The sequence below is a fragment of the Stegodyphus dumicola genome, chromosome 4 (assembly GCF_044657685.1).
Source record: "Stegodyphus dumicola isolate Sdum_Otavi_A_Nest chromosome 4, ASM4465768v1".
NCBI lineage: Eukaryota > Metazoa > Arthropoda > Arachnida > Araneae > Eresidae > Stegodyphus > Stegodyphus dumicola.
In genome coordinates, this window is record NC_140771.1 from 191,136,744 (window position 1) to 191,157,802 (window position 21,059).

Genomic DNA, 21,059 nt, shown 5'->3' on the forward strand with positions numbered 1-21,059 from the left:
TATTCCAAAACTGTATTTTATGCAGTAATCCGATAACAATTGATTCAATCAGGTGCAAATGTTAACGGAAATTACAGTCTTCATTATTATTAACAAATTTAAGTTCACAATGATTATATTTTTGAATTAATTTCATATTTCAGCTCGCTTGAATATAGTTGTTACTTAACTCAGCAATCAGAAACTGATGATTTTACTAACCTTTGAGAATAAACCACAAGTAAAAGAAGGTACAAAATATACTTTATTCACATTTGGTCAAAATGGGAGACATCGATATGTTCAGCATTTTATATGAGTAACATCCATACATTCATTAATAGGGCCAACATCAAATTCACAAATAGGATGTCGGTGAGTTTTAAAGAATTTAGCATAAGTTGAGCACCATTTTTTTGTACACATACTTTTCGGAGTCCATCACAGGCACAGAAACTAAGATCACCAGTCATTTTCCAATCTAAAATGAAACAATGATCACATACATAAATATTTTACAAATCAGAAAGTAAGATTATCATGTCTTAAACATGTGTGATTTACAACATTCACATAATAAAGAGCTGCATATAACCATTTTTAAATTTTATTTAGCTTTTTTCCTTAAATAATGTTTAAAACAAAAACTTGCAAAACACATATAGTAAAGCTTTAACTATCTATGTGAATGGTCCTCAAACTTTGCAGAAACAATAAATCTTTGTTTTTATTTCGGTTTTGTAAGTAAATCATTATCATGTCTCAGAAAGTAAATATTAAAAAACACAATGTAATAAGTTTTATCATGTTCCAGAAAGTAAATATTAAAATAACAATGTAATAAATTTTATCATGTTCCAGAACGTAAATATAAAAAATACAATGTAATAACTTTTAAGTGCACCATATGTAAAAAGCAAGTAATTAATTCTCATGAAATTAGATTATTTCAAGTAACTATAACAACAGAAACAAAAAATAAAAATTAATTTTACTATATAAAATGATTAGCTTTGCACAAAATTCTTTCGAATTTTATTTTGATTTGCAAAACATTAGAGCATGGTTTCCCAACCTGGACGCTACCACCCTCTGATAGGAGGTGAACAGATAAAAGGAGGATTATTGGTTTAAAAAATACTTATAGGGCGTTCAGAACCAAGTGGGCAATAAGAACACGCTTTGAATCTTTAGTTTCCAACATTTATTTCTAAAACTATTAATTACAAATTGCAATTACCCATCTTTTAGAAAAATTATGTCACTGGCATCAATCGAGTCTATTTTTTAATGCAAGTTATACATATTTATTTTTCTTCCCCTTTCGCATTTTTGTTTCTTAATTCTTCTTCGCATTTTTGTTTTAGACATTAGCAGCGGACTTGTAATTATATATCTAGTACTGGCAAGTACCATACAATGTGTATATCTATATAGTACTCGTAAGAAACCCCACGATTTATATTTCACCCTCCAAACAAGTACAGAGAAGGGAAGCATCGTTGTCATAGTAACCAGGCTGTGGGTAGTCCTACAGATTTCACTCTTTATGGCTGAACGTTCATAGCGCCATTTGTTATTAAAAATCGACATGAGAAAGGGGTATTAATCCCTCTTAAGGGTTTTACATTTTTATATGCACGCCTTTTTTTTTTATCCTTTTCATCAAAAATTTGAGTTTCGTTACGGTGGGACAGAATTAAAACGAGTGTACCTTAAAGCAGTAAATATAAGAACTATTTCATTTTAAGTAATAATGCAATCAAGCGATAAAAATAAATTGTGCCTTTTCGAAACCCCAAACAGCCATAAAAACATTTGCGATGCAAAAGCGACGAACTTGAAGCAAAACAAAATTGTCTAGAGGAAAGAATAAAATACAATATTCTATTCTCCCTTTTAAATAATTTGTTATTGAACGTTTTTGGAAAAACTATTACAAACACTCTGCATATAAACGAAAAGAAACAGTAATAAACGTAACGGCGAAAAATGGATAAAAATTACCTTGTTCAAATGTTATGATTGCAATGACTTATGATTGCAATTTTTAAACTTTTTACACAGAGTTTTATAAAACTTTGAATGCTTTTTAAAGGGTTCATGTATCATTTAGAAGATATTTACTTTAAGATCCGAACATACCATACGATATTTTATCAATTGCATGCTTCTGACGCGTTAGCTGTAATTACTAGCACCATTCCTTTCCCTCAATAGCTTTCTGGGTCTGGCTTTAATATATGTTTCTGGGATACTTTGACCTTCCTCATGTAACAGATTAATTTGAGGTATATCACAATACAAAACTAAAGCAAGAGAGTGAGTAATTTCCGATATCAGTAACTAAATAATCAATAGCTTACAGTCTAATGATCTATTTTACAGACAATAATGCAATGCTATTAGAGACTCATCTATAGGAGAACTGTCCAAAATAATCGCAACTGAAATCTATACAGCCTCAATTACTTCGGTTTAATCTGAATGCTCTTAAATAATTGTAAATACCGCTTATGCTTATTTTATAATATATCTTATGACATACTGAAAATTAATAAATTTTATTTTGATTTTGTCATTAACGTTTTCCATGCCTCTAAGTAATGGAATAAAATACACTTTATTAATTTCTGATTATCCCCAAGGGAATAGTATTTTGAAGTTATAATTATGAAAAAGCCTGAATTTGGTGTAATGTAACACATTTCATTCGCTGTCATTAACACCTATGCTGCATTTTTGCTATATTTTTCTTTGCGTTTATTTAAATTGATTATTGCTATGATTTAACTTTATATCTTCAAACCATGTGAAATGTCAAATAAATGCCAATACAATTAACTTCATCATGCTTTTGTTCCGTTTTTGGATAAAAGAAATTAAATAAAAGATTCAGTTTTTTTTAATCAAAGACACTATTTTTTTACTGTTGTGAAAAATTTTTGAACTAATTGAAATTATATCTCGCCGTTCTAAATTTATTTCCACTGGTTGATTGTAAAATTGTTGTAATTCCTTGCGAATAAAATAATGTTTATTTAAATATTTCACTAGAGATCATGATTTTAAAGTTCTAGGCTTTCCAGATCTAGAATTAGGTTTCAAAGACTTATACAAAATGCTTTTAAATTTAGTCCCAGTAAAAGAGACTTTTCTAAATGTGAAAAATAGTATTTGCAATTTCTTTTCAAATTTTTTTCTGGGCTTAACAACATATTGCACCTAAATATTCTCCCAAGCTAAAATATAGCTTTCCTTAAAAAATTTTGATAATTCAGTCCTCTGTGTGTTATCGTAGGATATTTAGTTAACATTAGATAAATAGTCCTTTCCATACTGCTTTTATTTTGTTAAAATAACACATAATTAGTATGAAGGTAATAAAAAATTATTACTATTATTTCTTTATTTGTTCGTAATTACGCACTGATGTATTAATATCAGAACATCATTAGATTTGTAGAATTTGTATACAAGAATTTGAAAAATGTTTATACTGATTTTCTCATGTAAATTACAAGCAAATAAATTCTTAAAAATGCTTTCAAAATAGTTTATATAAATACACATATTACATAAAGTATTATTTTTTTTTCTTTTATACATTGGTTCCAACTTTACCAGGATGATGGATTAATAAATGAAAGAAAGATATGAGCTATCCTATTTTTATCGCAAAAATGGTGCAAGCTTATTGCAAGATTTTTCATATTTATCTTTCTTATCTTTAGGGTATATACCTTTCAAGGAAATGAGGGATATTCCACTTCAATAAAACTTATATATAGTTAAAAAAGAAATAAAATGATGGATAATAAAGCGAGATGATGATAGTTTCCGTATAAGTTGGAAAATGTACCGAAACTTCTTTAAAAAAGAGTCATATACGAATGAATTTTCAAAAATAATTTAGTGAAAAGGTTTTTCGATTTTGTCTTATGAATGAATTCAAATAGTTTTCATTTTCTGATTTCCTTATGCATTTCATCAGTCTTAATGGATTGATTTCTGTGAGATAATATACGTTATGGTATTTTGCGCATTATTTTTCTAAAAGGAAAACATACGAACCACTCTAATCTCTCAGGTTGGAAAAATTATCATCTTGAACTTAGTGTTCTTCAGAGATGAAACTGGACCAAAATACCAATAAATAAACATGATTCAAGATTAAAGTTTTAAGTTTTTAAAAAAAGGTTAGGGGAAAACCTATATTTTTATGTACGTTTCACATTATTATGACATTAAACCTCAGGCTTTAGGTAATTAGACTGTCACGTGCACACCTATTGAAAATATTTGGGTATGTAGCGTATTATATGAGACATGTCAGATTTATTTATATATTTATTTAATATAACATATGAAGACAGATAAGAATTTTTAATACACTGTTTAACAGCGTTAACGGTTTAACAGTTATCACAAACTTCGGAAAGACCAACTCAACTTTAAATTGGATATGTGCTTGTTCATATGTATTATAATTCATGTGGCAATGATTTTCTTTTGCAGGAATAAACGTTGAAAAATGGAGTTCCTCTTACCCAACACGTTCGAACGAGATGAGCGTGTTATCATACAGTTCTCTGTGCAAAGTATGTAAACTAGCTGAAGTGCTTTATAGTATAAAGTGCTTTATAGTAATATGAGATATCCTATTTTTATCGCAAAAATGATGCAAGCTGACTCATTGTAAGATTTTTAATACTTTTTTCTTATCTTTAGGGTATATACCTTTCAATGAAATGAGGATTATTCTGTCTCGATGAAAGGTAAATACAATTAAAAAAAAAGTGCATTTTATAGCGTGCATCTGAAAAAAACACGGATGGATTGACGAAAAATGTTTATACAAGAATGTGAACGAAGTAATTATTCTGTTCCAGGTCAAGCCCATGTAGTTGCGACAGAAGACAACTCTGAAAACGTGAATGAGGCTATTGGTGCCAATAGAATCATTAGCATTCGATCCATAGCACATCAACTCAACGTGCTTTATTTTGCTCCATAGAAGATTGCGAAAAATCTGGGATATTACAAAGTGTCAGTGCAATAGATTATCAGGATGCTGAAGAGGAACTTCAGAGGTTTCACTCAGATATTGTGATGAAGCTATCCGTCCCTCAATGACTCGAAAGCCATCTTCAAAAATTAAATAGACGGCATTCGTTGAACACAGAATAAAACAAAAATCTGAATGCCTATGGTGATTTTTCTGTAGAAAAAATGCTGTTACATAACAGCCGATGACTAACGCAATTAAACGCAATAATTAAAACGCAGTTAAAAGTAATTATTAGTTTCGCATCTACTATTGGCAAACGAGTTGCATTCGATTAGCCCATATAAAAACATAACTCGTAATCAAATGGCTAATCTTTCTATTTCAAGAATAAACAGGTAGAAAAATAAACTGTCCTTAGCTTTAGATTTCTTTAATATTAGGAAATATAACGTAAAAGTCGCTTCGGAAGGCACAAAACACAAAATTTATAGAAATCTTGTTACTTCAAAAAAGCACTTTCTGTAAATCGTTTGGCACATAGTTCATATTTATTAAGAAACTGAATATCTGAAAGCAGAGAATAAATTGTCAATAAAATATCCGCACTATATACTGATAAATCAATGTACCCCAAATGAATATTTAGTCATTTATAAGAAAATTGCAAATATGCATAAACGCGCGTAATATTTTATTTGTAAATATTGCTTAATTATTGAAATATATAGCATTATCGCCAAACACAATAATGAGTGTCGTCCAGACGGTATAATGGTTAGGGCAGCCTACTGCGGTACCGAAGTACCCAGTTTCGAATCCAGGAGAAGACGATGATGTTTGAAAATATATAGCGTCGGTGCTCATTGCGGTACTCTAACCCAAGTAGCACAACACAAAATATTTGCCGTTGCATCTTGGCAATATGTCGACGTCACTGAAACGTCATGATATGGCCGCTTTTAGACGTGGTCGTTTTAGCATTTTTTTTTAGTTCATCAGAATTATTTTTAGAAGCAGACGTGTACATTATTTACTGGATACTTACGTATATAAACAAACATCTCGAGATTAACGCACTTTGGCTAGCTTCCAAATTCGAACAACTGTACAATTAATTCAGATTCTAGCAGTTCTTTCAAGTGATTTGGTAAAGATGCCATCTGTAAGGTGTTTGAAAAGACTTATTTCATATTTGAAATTGAATCAAGCAATGGCTGATATAAATAATATTGCTTACATTAAAAGTAAATGTAATGCACTGTCAATCAAAGAACACATTGTGAATCTTCTCATTGTTCTGTATGTATTTACTTCAACTGCCTTCAGCGAGTGAAATTATCTTCAGAATTCTGAATTTGTGCTTATTTTGTGCGTGAATATCTGCTATCGTGAATCTAGTGTTCGTGAAATAGTGTCTCTGTGGTCTATAGTCGTCTGTGGAATATAGTGTTCTTGAAATAGTGTCTCTGTGGTTCGTGAAATAGTGTCTGTCTCCAATCGCTGTGATTCTAGCAGTGCAATATTTGGATAAACTTACTAGCTTTGTGCTTCGGTTATAACGTTATAAGTGCTATATCGCATATCATTCATATTAATCGATTATTGTGTCCTTATTAAAAAGTTGGCTTTCAGAATTAATTCATATAAAACCAAAAATAACATACAACGTTAAGCTACTTTCTGGTAAGCTTAAAATGCATGCAATGAATACAGAAGCAATAACAATTCAAGCTGTTATGGTATGTTCATTATTTTCAAAATACGAAGATATTATTGGACTGGTACCAGTACTTAATATGACTGCTGAAGATGAATTAGATATATGTTTATAAGCAATTAATTAATTATTAAAATTAATTAATTGTATATTGTCTTTAGTATATTGTCTATAGTATATTGTGTTTTGTACAATATGCAGAAAAGGTGAATGATTTTAAGCAGTGTATGAAATGTATGATCGAAAAACTAGTGTTAAGGAAACATTAGCATTTCTATGGTGTTTGAATGGTGTATTTAATTATGGCAAAGAACAGTAGAGCTATCTGCCTAAGAAGAGGGATACATTCGTGGAGGACTTTCTAAGGGAAACTGGCTCGTATACACTTTACACATGAAGAAAACCACGAAAACGCCCATGCAGCCAGTCCGTTCGCAGGATTCGAACCTCGGACCGAACTACCAGTGTTCAGCGACTTTACCGCACGGCCGCTGGTGGACCTAGCATTTCTATGATATATTGCAATCTATAATTATGTGATATTTAATTGTGTAATATTAAAAAACACTAAATATTTCTTATTGATTGCAAATTGCAGTTTTATTAGTTTTTGTTTGGTATCTATTCTTCCAAACACTGTTAATTCGCGTTTTTTTTAGTATTGCCGTTATGTATATTTATTAGATTATCTCAATAAATGAATGTTGGAAATCATCTTTTATTTTTTATTAAATTTAAGTATATTCAATTGTCGTTATGTATGTTTATTAGATTATTTCAATAAATGAATTTTGGAAATTAGGTTTTATTTTTCATTAAATTTAAGTATATTCCATTGCCGTTATGTATGTTTACTAGATTATCCAATAAATGAATGCTGCAAATAAGGTTTTATTTTTTATAAAATTTAAGTATATTCTATTTTGTTCGCTTACTTTTTATGTGCTTGTGATAACAAAGAAATTCATAATAAATAGAAACAAAAAGTTTCATCGTGTGCTATTTAACGAAGAGCTTACTTTAACGTACTTAGCTTACTATCGTGTTACAAAAAGGAAAGTTATTGATTATAAAAAGTGAATGAAATTATCATTGTAATCTACCACTGTTCTAAAATGTAGATACTAAAAATAAGTAAATACATTAACATATGATCGAAAGAAATGGTGTTAAGAATCATCGGCATTACTAGTGTAAATACTGCAATCCATAATTATTGCACTTTAAATTGCTTAATATTTAAAAAAAACACAAATATTTTTTTTTTATTAATTGGAAATTTTAGTTCTGTTACCCTCCTTCTGCTATTTATACTTTCAAACACTACTAGTTCATGTTTTTTTCTTAAATAGTGCTGTCATATATGTTGTTTGTTAGGTTATTATTTCATATTATATGAGAAGTTATTAGATTTAGGTATATTTTTGAATGAAATATTTTTATCACATTTATTAACTATTTTATACTGTCTTTCATTTGCATATCTTGGAGATATAGAAGTTAATGGTTATATTTTTTACTGTGAAACGCGAATAAATTTATACTTGAGTTCAGGTAAAATACTGATTATGTTACCTGAAAACCGCTTCCTAATTTATCATGACGGGGGCGGGCCCACCAGCGGCCGAGCGGTAAAGACGCTGAACACTGGTAGTTCGGTCCGAGGGTCGAATCCCGCGAACGGGCTGGCTGCATGGGCGTTTTCGTGGTTTTCCCCATGTGTAACGTGTATACGAGCCAGTTTCCCTTAGAAAGTCCTCCACGAAAGGCATCCCTGCCTTTAGGCAGATAGCCCTAGTGTGCTTTGCCGTAATTAAATACACCACACCACCATCATGACGGGGGCAATTTTCAATGTGTCTTGAGATTAAACAGAAATAAATGTGATAATGCTGTTATCAGAAACGCTTTTTTCAACCCACATATATATCTCTACTTTTATTTATGTCTAATTGAGTTTTATTTACTTAAAACCTACTATTAATGTTATATATTTATAATAACCACTTTCATAATTACTCTCACTTATCGAAAAAAATGATGAAACCTTAAATAATCGTAACTTAGAATTTAAGTTATTTAAAAAATATAGTTTAAAAGTACTGAAAATAATTAAGGCTATTATTAATTATGCATATTTAGTCTAAAGAGAAAAAATTGTATTATCTTCTGGTTTTCACGAAATCATAAAATATTTAAACTTTAGAAAAATACTAGGAATACAAAATTTTAAAAAAGAAGAAGAATATATTAATTATTAAGCTTATTTTTCTGCATAAATCAGTATGTAATACAAGGACATAATATCGACATTTTCGCAACTGTTGCAAAAAGGTGGAGTTTTGCGAACATTTAGGCGTCTTTAAGACGACGTGATACGATGTTTTCACAACCAAAATATCACCTGCGAAAGACGGAATAACGACGTTTATGCGACAAAAATCTTATATGCAAAGACGTAATAAAGACGTCTTTGGAACGGTTGCAAAACAGTGGATGTTCGCGGACATCTGGGCGTCTTAAAGACGACATATTGCAATGACATCCGCGACGAATTTCCAACGTCGTTACGACGTTGCTGTGCTACTTGGGAATATGCGGTGAGTGGAAATTCGTCTTGTGCGGATTGGTAGAAGGGGAAAGGGGTGGGAGACTCCCGGATTCCCCCCCCGGGGTGCTTTCCTTCAAAATCATGGAGGTAGGAAGTAAGATGGATTAGCCCTAAACAGGTTTCTCCCGTACCCTGCTCTGAAGCACCGGCGATCCCTACGTGGTGACCAAAACATTGTGTCATTTGCCATTAAGTTAATGGGTTTTGACGCGATCGGATGTAAATATTTTGTAATTACGTCGTAAATATTCATATAAATGTATATATTTTCTTTTTCTACGACACTTCAGAGCCCTAAGTATATGAAAGCAACATATTTTTAAACAACATTTCATTCTGAATGGAATTAAATGCTATACTTTTCGCAGAATATTTTTCTCAGAATGGTTTAGTTTGAATGAAATATTTTCACATTTTTTCGTTAATTACATTAGAAAAAAAAGAAGGTAATTCGATTTTATTCGGTTAAGGTACAAAAATTAAGATCAAAGTTTATTGTATTATTAATATTAAAATTATGCATTATTTCTTTTCTATTTATAGAGCTTCTTCCTAAAATACTTTCTTAAATATGACATGATTTTTTGCCTTCTGAGGCATCTTTTAAATCGAAAAATATAAGTCAATTTATAATTAATGCTCTATTCGGTTCATTTTAAAGTAGAGAATTATTAGAAATTAGCGAAATACTTTAAATAGTACTTAACTTTCTCTGAACATTTCTGAAAGGTAATAAAATAAGGATTTTTTTAAAGTATTATTTGAAACTTGTAACTGAGTTATTATAAAATGTAAGGGGAATAATTCTTTTAATTATACTTATCAGATTTTTTTTACCATTAATTTCAACAATACATATTCCAAAACTCTTTATTACTTTCTTAAGTGCGCATCTCATAGCATTTGCTTTACAATGCCTTTTAACAGATTGCTTTCCAGTACGAACAATTCTTGCTTAAAAAGTTTTATAACGTATTTATGAACAGGATTTCAATTTATGTTTACAATTCAATATTAAGGTTATTATATATTTAGATAACATTTATAATCATTATAAATTAGATACATTTAATAATTAGATTTCTTCACAATTGTTCATAAATGAATAAATTTTTCATTTCAAATACATTTATAAATAATTTAATGAATATTTATATATTTTGTTAAATGCAGATACATGCTTTTTGCAAGCACATGCATAAATACCCATACATATTTCATATTTTTCATTTCCGGCATGTGCAAATCTTTAATTTCTGTGCATTCACTATATTTTATTTTTAATTAACCCAAATAAGTATAATGTGTAAGACCAAAGGGATTATTTTTCAGATATATAAAATTAAAATGATGAGTTTAAAATGAGCAACAGTAAAGCCTCTCCTCTAAAAAATTTCAAAAGGTACATGTTACAGTAATATATTGAGGTGAAAAAAATTTATTTTCTTTAAAACATTTTGACGTTTGGAACATAAAATAAAAGTAGCGAATACTCTATCAAGGGTATCAAAAGACGTATACAATTTTAAAGGTACCGTAAGGTATTTTTCATTCTTTAAGCATAACGTTTTTGTTAAAATTTATAATTTTGTAGTTCAACAGCTTAGAATTTTATAAAACAAATTCATAATCAAAATCGATGTTGTTAGTTATCGAAAAATAACCAAGATGTGATTTTTGCGTAAATGTCACTAAACTATACAAATTGCTATTATCTATCACACTATGAATGTTTCTTTCATGCGAAAGTGTCCCTTTTTCGATTTGTATGGAACTGTCGTGTGTTGAAATACTATCAGAACACTGTCAAGCGAGCTTCTGAATGTAAACAAAGAACTCCCCATCTAGTGACCGAATCTTCGAAGCAGTGCTTCACTTCTAGTGCCGGTTGGCCACTCCTTCCTTTCTTACCTCCATGTTAAAAATCGGGGGTTGGAAAATAGAAGTCCAACCTCTCTTTGGAGTAGACTCTGGCAACCATTGTTCCATGTAATATGGGCAAGACAACGACAACGATAATAAGTAAAACATTATAGGCGCAATGATTCAAAGTTATGTTATAAACCTCCATCCGTCTTATGGTAATTTCGCCGATGTTTCTGCTGTAAGACAGAAATTTTTCTCATACGTTTCTCAGTTATTTTATCAATTATCTTATCAATGTGCAGTCAAATTCTTTTGTCCATGCTAGAATAGTTATTTATGCAGATCATTTCTTGTTTAGTCAGGCTGACTTTGTATTTTCTAATTACTCTGTAAGATTCCCTTATAGAGCATTCATGAGTTAATAATGTTACATTCTTAATCTAATGACATCGAGCACAAATGCCCTAATCAAGCAATAATCATAGATCTTTTCTTTTTTATTAATGACATAACATTCTCTTGAATGACATAACACATGGCATTTCGTGTCTTATAATAATTATGAGAGAGGACGCAGAAAGGAGATTACGACTTTTTATACCTTTATCGAATTCGGTTCCAGAATTTCTCATTCTGTCAAGGCTTCTTTCCGCTCGCTTCGCATGTACGCTTTCCAAATCCGCAGCTGTTCCCGATAATGAACGAGGTACGTGGCAAGATGGCAGTGTGATCAAATTGTATTTATGGATGTAGGACAAGATGGCACCATAGATAAGAAATTCCTCACAAGCCATGGACAAACGCTCTAGACGGAATCCGTTCGGAACGATTGTCCACTCTAAAATAAGAAAAATACATTATTTGCTGAAAGAGAGATGCTTTGTATCGAATTCCTCAAAATTGTTAAATAAATGTGAAATTCATTAGACATTTTAGACTGAACTGTCTTTCTCATATTTCATTAGGGATGCCTACAATTTTCTCTCAGCTTCGGAACTGCGTTATACCCACCATTGGCTAAGTGGTAAAATTTTTGAAAACTGTTAGTTCGATACGTGTTCAAATCCGAGCGAACGATTGACTATTTTTTTTTTCCACAAGAATTTACGAGCTTCAATCATACTATTCACGCTTTACGTAACTTGAATACGATTTAGTGTCCCCTAAAATACCCTCCACGAAAGCATTTCTACTTTTAAGCATATAGGCTTCGTGCGCTTTGCCATAAAAGAATCCAATTGATCTGCATAGTGAGAAAATTAGAAACAGTTATTTTATTTTTATAACTCGGTTTTTAATAAATTGTAAAAAATAACTTGGAGCCTAACAAACAACTAATCATAGTACTCCAGTGATTGAACATTGATCCCCTTAGATGTACATCATAAGTAAACTTTCCGTCCGTTGGGAAAGCCATTTACAAGTTTTAATCTATCATGAATTTTAGCACTAATGTCAGCAAAATGGCAGGTAATTGTAACATACCTAAAAGAAGGTTAAAAAAGTGAGTTAGAAAAAGAGAATGTTACAGAAAAATGAGTTACAAATAATGAGTTACAAAAAGTGTATGACATTATTATAAGAGAAAGCTGCTGTATACGTATACCTGAAATCCATTAAAAGGCATTTGACTTTTCTGATTTATTAAAAGTAATCAACATTAAATCATAAGTATTTTCCATGCGATCTTTGTAGACTATTTGCACAGAGTTCTTAAAAGCTTTCGTGATCTGAAGGTAATAAAAGTGTAACTGAAGGTAACAAATATCAATGTTATGGCCTAATAAAATTTAAGAAATATTTGTCTTCGAAAACATTACGAAATCTAACAGTTTATACTTTTCTTTTAAAACATATATTTTGTAAATGTTTGTAGTCCCCGAGAAAATCAAAGAATAAAAATATTTGAATCACGTTCAAATTGGGTAAAATTGGATGAAAATAACTGGATGATTTGTAGAATTATTCCAACCTATTTTATTTTTTAGATCGTGATTTTTATCCATTTTTCACACTATAGAAACAACCTATCGCTCTTCTTCAGGGAATCACTTAAAGTAAATTAGGATAACTTGAAAGCTGCTTCTTTTTCATGCAATGTCATTTAGTGACACTTTTTGTGATTTATCAGTGTGCATCATTCTTTAATTTATAATTTTGCTACGTGCGGTATACCGAAAGGATTTTCTTACAAATAACTTATATGTTTTCAAGTGCTAGAAGCATGTTAGTGATATTCAGGAGTAGTTTTACAATTTTAGGCTATTAATTTGAAAGTTGTCGAAGAAATATATTGAACTAGAAATATTGTTCATTTCTAAATTCATGCAAATAATATTATGACCGATACATGAAATTTGCTATTACTTTCTTGAACACCTATAGTATTAGAATCTTCTTTAAGAAATTTACCTTTCTGAAAAACGCATTCTATTGATCAAATCTTTTCACAATAGCCTGCAAATAAGTGCTCATCACTTAATCTGCTATCACGAGACACATAAAATGTGATATTTCATTTTGAATTATATACAGCTTTAAATACTTCTCTCTTTAATTTGCGCAGGATGATTTTCAGAAAACATCATCTAAATTTAAAATTAAATATTTGATTAAATTTAGTTGCTCAGGATTGAATGTTTATATTTAACTTTTTGGAATGAATAAATACTTCTATGAGCATGAAAGCTGTATAACATTTTAGAATTGTAATTTTTAATAAATTTGAATTTTCAATTAAAAATACAAAACATTAATATTTGAAAATATTTTTTACTGGAATGTTTTGTTTATGTTTCGAAAAATATTTGCTGCCCAAGTACTTTTATGGAAAGATATTCTACGATATACCGTGGATTATTTAATCGGTGTACATATGCAGCCTTGAAAAATACATTTCGCGGAATTATAATTCTAATCATCGCTATAATACACATAGCACAGAAGCAAAGTCAAGTGCTCCGTTCTCTTCTTAATGGCGCACAAGTTAAATTCTGGCTAAAACAAGGCATATATTTTCTAAATGATAAGTGATTTAATTAAGAAAACTCTTTAAAATAGCAGAATGGATTAATAAGGGCTTTCACTTCATATCATGTACACTGACTAAAGCGAACTTTCAAACGAATCTAATCAATTACTTAATTATATACACTTTTCTCCAAATTCGAAGATTCTAATTCTTCATTCTGGGCTTAATTTTTAAAATGGAACATAGCGGTGCTCTACTAAGCGCTATCGGAAGCAGCAAATGGATCAAAATAAATAAAATAATAAAAATGAAACAAAAACCAAATTAAATATTAAAGATAACTAATAACATCAATAAATCCAAAAGGCTAATGCTAAATACGTAAATAATAATAAAAATATCACATAAAATATATTTTAAAAAGTGACTTAAGTTAATTCTGTGAGCAAATAAAGTGACTATACAAATTAAAATACTAACATATTATCCAGTGAAACACTGAAATAAATGATATGTGAATATGTTAATAGTAACAAGATATGATACCGAAGGTAAAACAAAGATAAGTAGTTTAAATATCTCTTTTCCGACTTCAAATGAAAATTGTGCACTTTTATTATGGCTTAGCCTCATTGACCAGATTGGTTCAGTAGAGACTATGTTAACTACAAAATTCTTATTCCTAAAATAAAAACACTTTGGTGTACTTATCTTCTTCATCTACTCTAAGGGGCTTTAGTAAGAATTAAATTACAAATCAAAATGGAGAATTACCGGAGTCTGGCTCTAGGGTGTTCCACCTGAATTTAAGCTCTTACTTTAATGATATATATCACATTTGCGCTTTTGAAATCGTTGAATAAACACGGCAATGAAATAAAAAATATCAGTAAAATCATTTTGTGCAAATGATTTGCAGAAGTTATTAATATCCTAAAACTTTTTGGGGGTATAAAATTCCACCAAAATTAAAACTAGTTATATTTTGGATCATTGTTATATAGTGAATATTTTTTCTTGAAGCTAAGGTTTTAAATATTCATCTATTTCAAAATAATAAAAAAATTCTAAAACCTTATTAATTTGATAAGTTAGATAGTCAGCTTGTAGAGACATTAGGTATTTTTTTGGAAGCAGGAAAGATGAAAAATTAGCAACGCCTTTGCCGGGAATCGAACCGCAGACCTCTCAATACGCGCTGAGCGTGCAGACCATTACACCACGAAGGCTCGCTAAGAAGGCGGGAGACATACCTTATAAGCTAAGAAACAACCATCAGTGTGTCAGTGCACAGCTAGTTATATTTAACTGGCGCACGTTATTAAGAAACTGGGTGCATTTCTTCAAATCATGTTCTATAATTTTGAAACCATTGCTTATAATTAGATTTAGACGGTAGATTACCAGTGAAAATAATTTAAATTTTCACTAATAATCTACCGTTTTTACTTTATTTGATCGTAAATATTTCTTATAGGCACACAGAAGGTATCAGCAAATAAAAAACCTAGGCATAAAATTTGCTGTACATTTAACAGCACGATTTAAAATGAAAGCCTGTCCTAATTTATATTAGAAAAGCAAAATTTACAATAAAAGTGGTTTAAATCTGGAAACAGAATCATTTGTTTAAAATAACCAATTGCCATTTTTTTAATTTAATTTTCATGCCGTATTCGATTGCAATTATATATCGCTATTTCAGTGTATAAAACCAATAAATACACATTTCATTACTATTTTCTCGTCATTGTGTACGGCTCCAAAACTTCTTCTGTACTTTTTCCAGACTTTATCATATCTGTTTCCTTTAATTAGGGTGATTACAAAAGATTATTTTACCCTATCACGAAAGCAAAACCAGAAATTTTACGCCTCATTGCTCTGATTCAACACGCTTAAATAAAATGTTTGCCAGATTAGCTGTTGAAAGTAGTTATCAGAGCAGGAGGAAATCATTATTTTCAATTTATCTTTTGGGTTATTCTGATATATAGCTTTTTACTACAGAGAGGAGCGTAACTAAAAATACTTTAATTGAGGCATGAAAGTTCTTTTCGGATTCACCCATCAAATTTCATGCCAGGGAGACGATCTTTGTTCTAAAGCAGATTATTGCAACAATGGTATTAGATTCTCCGTATCATCGTTGAAAATGAATACTGAAATATCTTTTAAACAATTATTTAATTTTAAATATGTTAAAGTTTACTAACTGTAAGTGTGTTTATTTTCTGAACTTTGAAAATCTTTCTTACGGTAATGACATACTCATTTGCTTTTTCATACAAATTAGTAAGAAAATCAGATTTAACACAAAATTATAGGACTTATATTTTGAATAAAATTAATAAATAATTTATTTTTGAGTTTTAACAATGTTATCTACCTGAACCTTTAAGATAATTCATAGCATACTGACGAAGAAGGATCATATAAAGATCATATTTGAAGATTTTATTTACTGAACAGAAATGTTATTTTTATCTGTGTGAATATGATTATATCCATTATATCCACGCAAAAATTATTCACACAGTTTGTTTACTTTCGAAATGCGGGAAACGTATATATTTTTCAAAAATCCAATGATTATTTTTCTTCGTACTTGCATAGACGTGATTTCATATTTATAATTTTTATTATTATTATTTGATTAATCATAAATTAAGTCAAAGATACCCTTTTCATATATTACCTATTTTAATATGATTTGTGGCCTGTTTCTTCCGCATATTCTTAATCTGTTAGCCTTATATAAAACTTTCTTTGTTTGAACACATTCAGAAAAGGTTCCGAAGTAAAACTTACCTATGCAGAAACTTTATGAATGTGACACATTTCTCCTAGACATACTTAACATTTTTCTAGCTGGCTAATATCCAGATCAAGTTATATCGTGCAATATTGTTTAGCAATCATATACGTGGATATATTCTCTAAACGCAATTCATGTTAATCACATTTTTCTAGTTTCTTCAGAAGAACCGTACAGCAGTTCGTTTGCAAAATTTCCAAAAGTACGATCTTCTATTTTTCTTATAATGCTTAAATTAGAGTAATTCTTCATTTTCGGAAAATTAATCTTGAATACTGTTCCCTTTGAAGGAAACACAAGTCATGCTAATCATATTGTTCTAGCCTCTCCAGAAGAACCTTACAGCTGGGCGTTTGCAAAATTTCCTGAAATACGATCTTCTCTTTCTTTTAAAACTTAAAATCGCGTAAATCTTCCAGTCCGAAAAAATTAACTTGAATGCATTTTCCTTTGAACGAACTACTTATTTTTCTTAATAAATACCATTTTACCTTATTTATCTCTAGATCAGAAAGATTATTATGTTCAGCATGTTATCTGTGCTATGAATCGGATTGTTTATTTTATTACTTAAATAATTATTGATTGTCAATTATTTTTTTTTTAATGTGCATCGTTTTATATACATCGACGACTGCAAAATTATCTACTTTTAAATCAGAAAAGAGGAAACAAAATTGTATCATATATGCAAGTAATAAGTTTAGGTACAATTACAAAATTCAAGCTATAGGTAAGTTGTATATATAAGTACAAAATTTAAGTTAAACATAAATAACTAGGAGGATATAGTGAAGTTAAAAACAAATAGGAGATACGTATTAAAATGGTAAATAGCTCTGAATAATATAGTAAAATAATTGGCAAACACTTATAAAATAATGTAATTAAATGTTATATTGATTAAAAACAAATGTGTTAAATATCATGACCTAAATCTATATGCAATCCTTGTAAATCTTTCCTTATCGCATTTTGTCTTGTTTCCAGGCACAAAAGTGGAATATAGACCAGCGTTTACCTTTTCAATGTTTATATGGCACTAAAGATAACCTTTTCTTGAGAAGTTGCTTTACAAGAAAATTTTATTTTGATAAAATGTTCTCCGAAACTTTCCTAAACGACTTAAGGCCCCCTCTTGAGAGAGTAAACGTTTCCAGCAGAACAAAAGCTTTTTTATCACTTAAAGACAAAAGCTGCTGCGCGTTCTGGCCATTTCTCCGCAGGAAGGTAGTTCCTGTTTTTAACCCCAAACACAAAAAATATAGACAAGAGTAAAATTTCATGTGACGAAACATTTATTATAAATTTACTTCGGCATAAAAAGTGCATATTTCAAATACACCATAAAAACTATCAAGGTTTAAAGAAATAAACTGTGTTATTACTTCACATGTTTATCTCTTTCCGTTGATACGGGTTGTTCTGAAAAAGTAGTCTGCATGATTTTTTTCCTTAAATAATAATTTTACCCTTACTTATCTTACTAATCTTATTTCTTACTGGAAAATAACTCTTAATAGTTCATTTTTATGGAAAGATTTTAATACTGTCTTTTTTTAAATGGCTGATGTAGCTCAAGCGTTCTAGCCTCAGAAATGATCATTATTCTTTTAAATTCAAAATTATTTAAGGGGACTCATACACCTTAAACTCCTCATGATCTTCGAATATGTGACTGTTGCAAGAATTGGGATATTTTATTTATTTTAAAAGCAATTACTTCCAACTTTTTACAGCTGACTACATGATATAGCTGCTTTGGAAACTAGTAACCAGAAAGTTTGTGTTGCCACAAATATTTTTGTAATTTAACCCTCTTTGTGACAAAATATTTCGCCATGTTTCCACCTTGCGCGCATGATATTTTAAAAATGGCTAATGGTACATACTTGAAATTTGATGGAATTCTTTATATGGGCACTATTTTCTAACTGAAGCAACAATCTGATGAATATTTTAATATTGAAAAATTTTATGGACAAAAACATTACACATTTTTTTAATAAAATACATTTTATAAACTCAACTCAAAATAAAATAAAAATTTAACATGAAAATTTTATAACTTTAAGTTCACAGTACTTTCTAGATGTTATAAAAGCTATATCTTAAATATGGAATTAAATTACAAAGCAGAATATTTTAAACTGTGCGCGGAAGTTGGAAACATGACGAAAAATGTTGTCACAAAGCGGATTAAATTATAAAAATATTTGTGGCAACACAAACTTTCTGATTACTATTTCAGAAAGCAGCTATATTATGTAATCAGCTGCAAAAAGTTGGTAGTAATTGCTTTTAAAATAAATAAGTTATTCCAATTCTTGCAACAGTTACCTATTCGAACATCTTATGGGTTTTAAGGTGTATGAGTCAACTTAAGCTTTCACTCAAAATTCTCCGAGATAATTATTAGGAATTAGTAACTCCGTCTGGTCATTAACAAACAGTTTATTTTGCCAAATATGAAACCTTAATCACCAAGATGAACATATTTTGCTCTCCATTTTTGACCAAAATCTCTTTAAACTCTGAAATCCCAAAGTAATGAACAATTCAATGTAATCTAAATCTGTAAACTTATTCTCTAATATACCTGCGAATTTCATGTGTAGAAGTTTGTACCTTACTGAAGGAAAAACATTTTTTTCCGCAAAAGTTTTGCAGATGGATAAAATTCTTAGAAGAGGTAAATGATAAAAGTCGTAAAATTATAACGTAGCATAATCACACTCTGTTACTTTAAAATAATCACTCCTTTACAAATCCTTCACATTTGCGATTCTGACGCGCATCGTCAACACTGCACATTACTTATTTTCTCCACCTCGTATCAGACTGTAGTTCAAGTCAGCCTTCATTCGCACGCTTTTCATGAAGTGAAATATGCTAAACAGAAAAGTACTGAAGGACAAAATTTTGGAGATTCAAATCGCCTGCTGCAGTTGTCGTTCTCATGGCTACGAGGCAAGTCGGGTGGAGAAAAATATACTTGAAATTCCTATTTTAAAGTAACAGGCAGTACAGTATGCTCATACTTAAAACTAAATACTGGGATGTATAGAAAATGATAATTATTTGATGATGTACTTAAAACGAAAGATTTTTCGAAAAGCATTTCCATTTACTGAAGTGTTGTTCTCCGTGAAGTATTGTAGACATCCAAGGATTCTATAAATATCGGGAAGTTGGAGGAAAATAAGACTTGGCAATGGCTGAAGTGGTAAGGTGGATAAATCAATCTGAAGACTGCTTCACGACTCTTATGTTTAGAGGATAACGAAGCATATTTTTGCCTTATTTTGCTGCAGACTCTTTTGTAGCCACCATAAGAAGAATATCTCCTTCTTATGGCTCTAAAAATGTGTAAACGTAGACTGTTTCTTTGTATTTCATTTATCCCTTCACATGAAAACAAGACTTAGATGCAGCAAAGAGCAATGACAGTCTTGGAAGGAATGAATGGATTAACATGTAGTAAGCCTCCACATCCTCTGTATAATATAATTAATTTTAATGTAGTCTTATAGCCCACCGGTGGGACGTGAGCAGATCTAGAAGTTATACCTGGTCCATGAAGCAATAATGAAGCATTGAAAGTGTATAAAGTTCCTTTATTTTAATTAACTAATTATTTTATTTTTTATCTTTGCTATCACTTCTCCTATCATTTTCCCGCCAGAATGAAAATGTATTTTTCTTGTATTTAAGGTGAAGTTTTTTTGAATGTAAGACAAAACGTGTTCTGCCACTTGAAGGCTCCTTTGCTAAGTTGCTCGATAAGATACGATTTGCAGTCTTCAAACCTTGCATTATAATTTCTAGTAGTTGATAGCCACGCCGGTTAGGTTTTCAGCCAACTTCGCGATAACAGCTTTGCGGTAGCTTTGGCGATTATCATGTTTCGAAATTAAATTTTACTCTTGATTTGCTGTTGCTTTAAATTATCTCGTCTTAACTGGCTGGCTGGAGTTGTAAACCCAAAGTGTGTCTCCTGTTCTTATTTAGTTTGGAGTAAAGGGTCTTTTACACTCTTCTGAACTTGCAGTGCTATTTTAGACTGATCGATAATGTTGTACTTTA

The 21,059-nt window shown here is 30.3% G+C and overlaps 1 protein-coding gene across 1 annotated transcript in view; it reads right to left on the reverse strand.

Annotated features, from left to right (window-relative positions):
• Positions 1–227: 227 nt before the first annotated feature.
• Positions 228–21,059, reverse strand: part of LOC118182238 (adhesion molecule nephrin-like) — a 324,602-nt gene continuing 303,770 nt past the window's right edge. Inside the window, exon 14 of the mRNA XM_035351562.1 lies at positions 228–460. Within this exon, the coding sequence (XP_035207453.1) occupies positions 449–460 (12 nt within the window). The 3' untranslated portion in view covers positions 228–448. The remainder of the gene's footprint in view (positions 461–21,059) is intronic.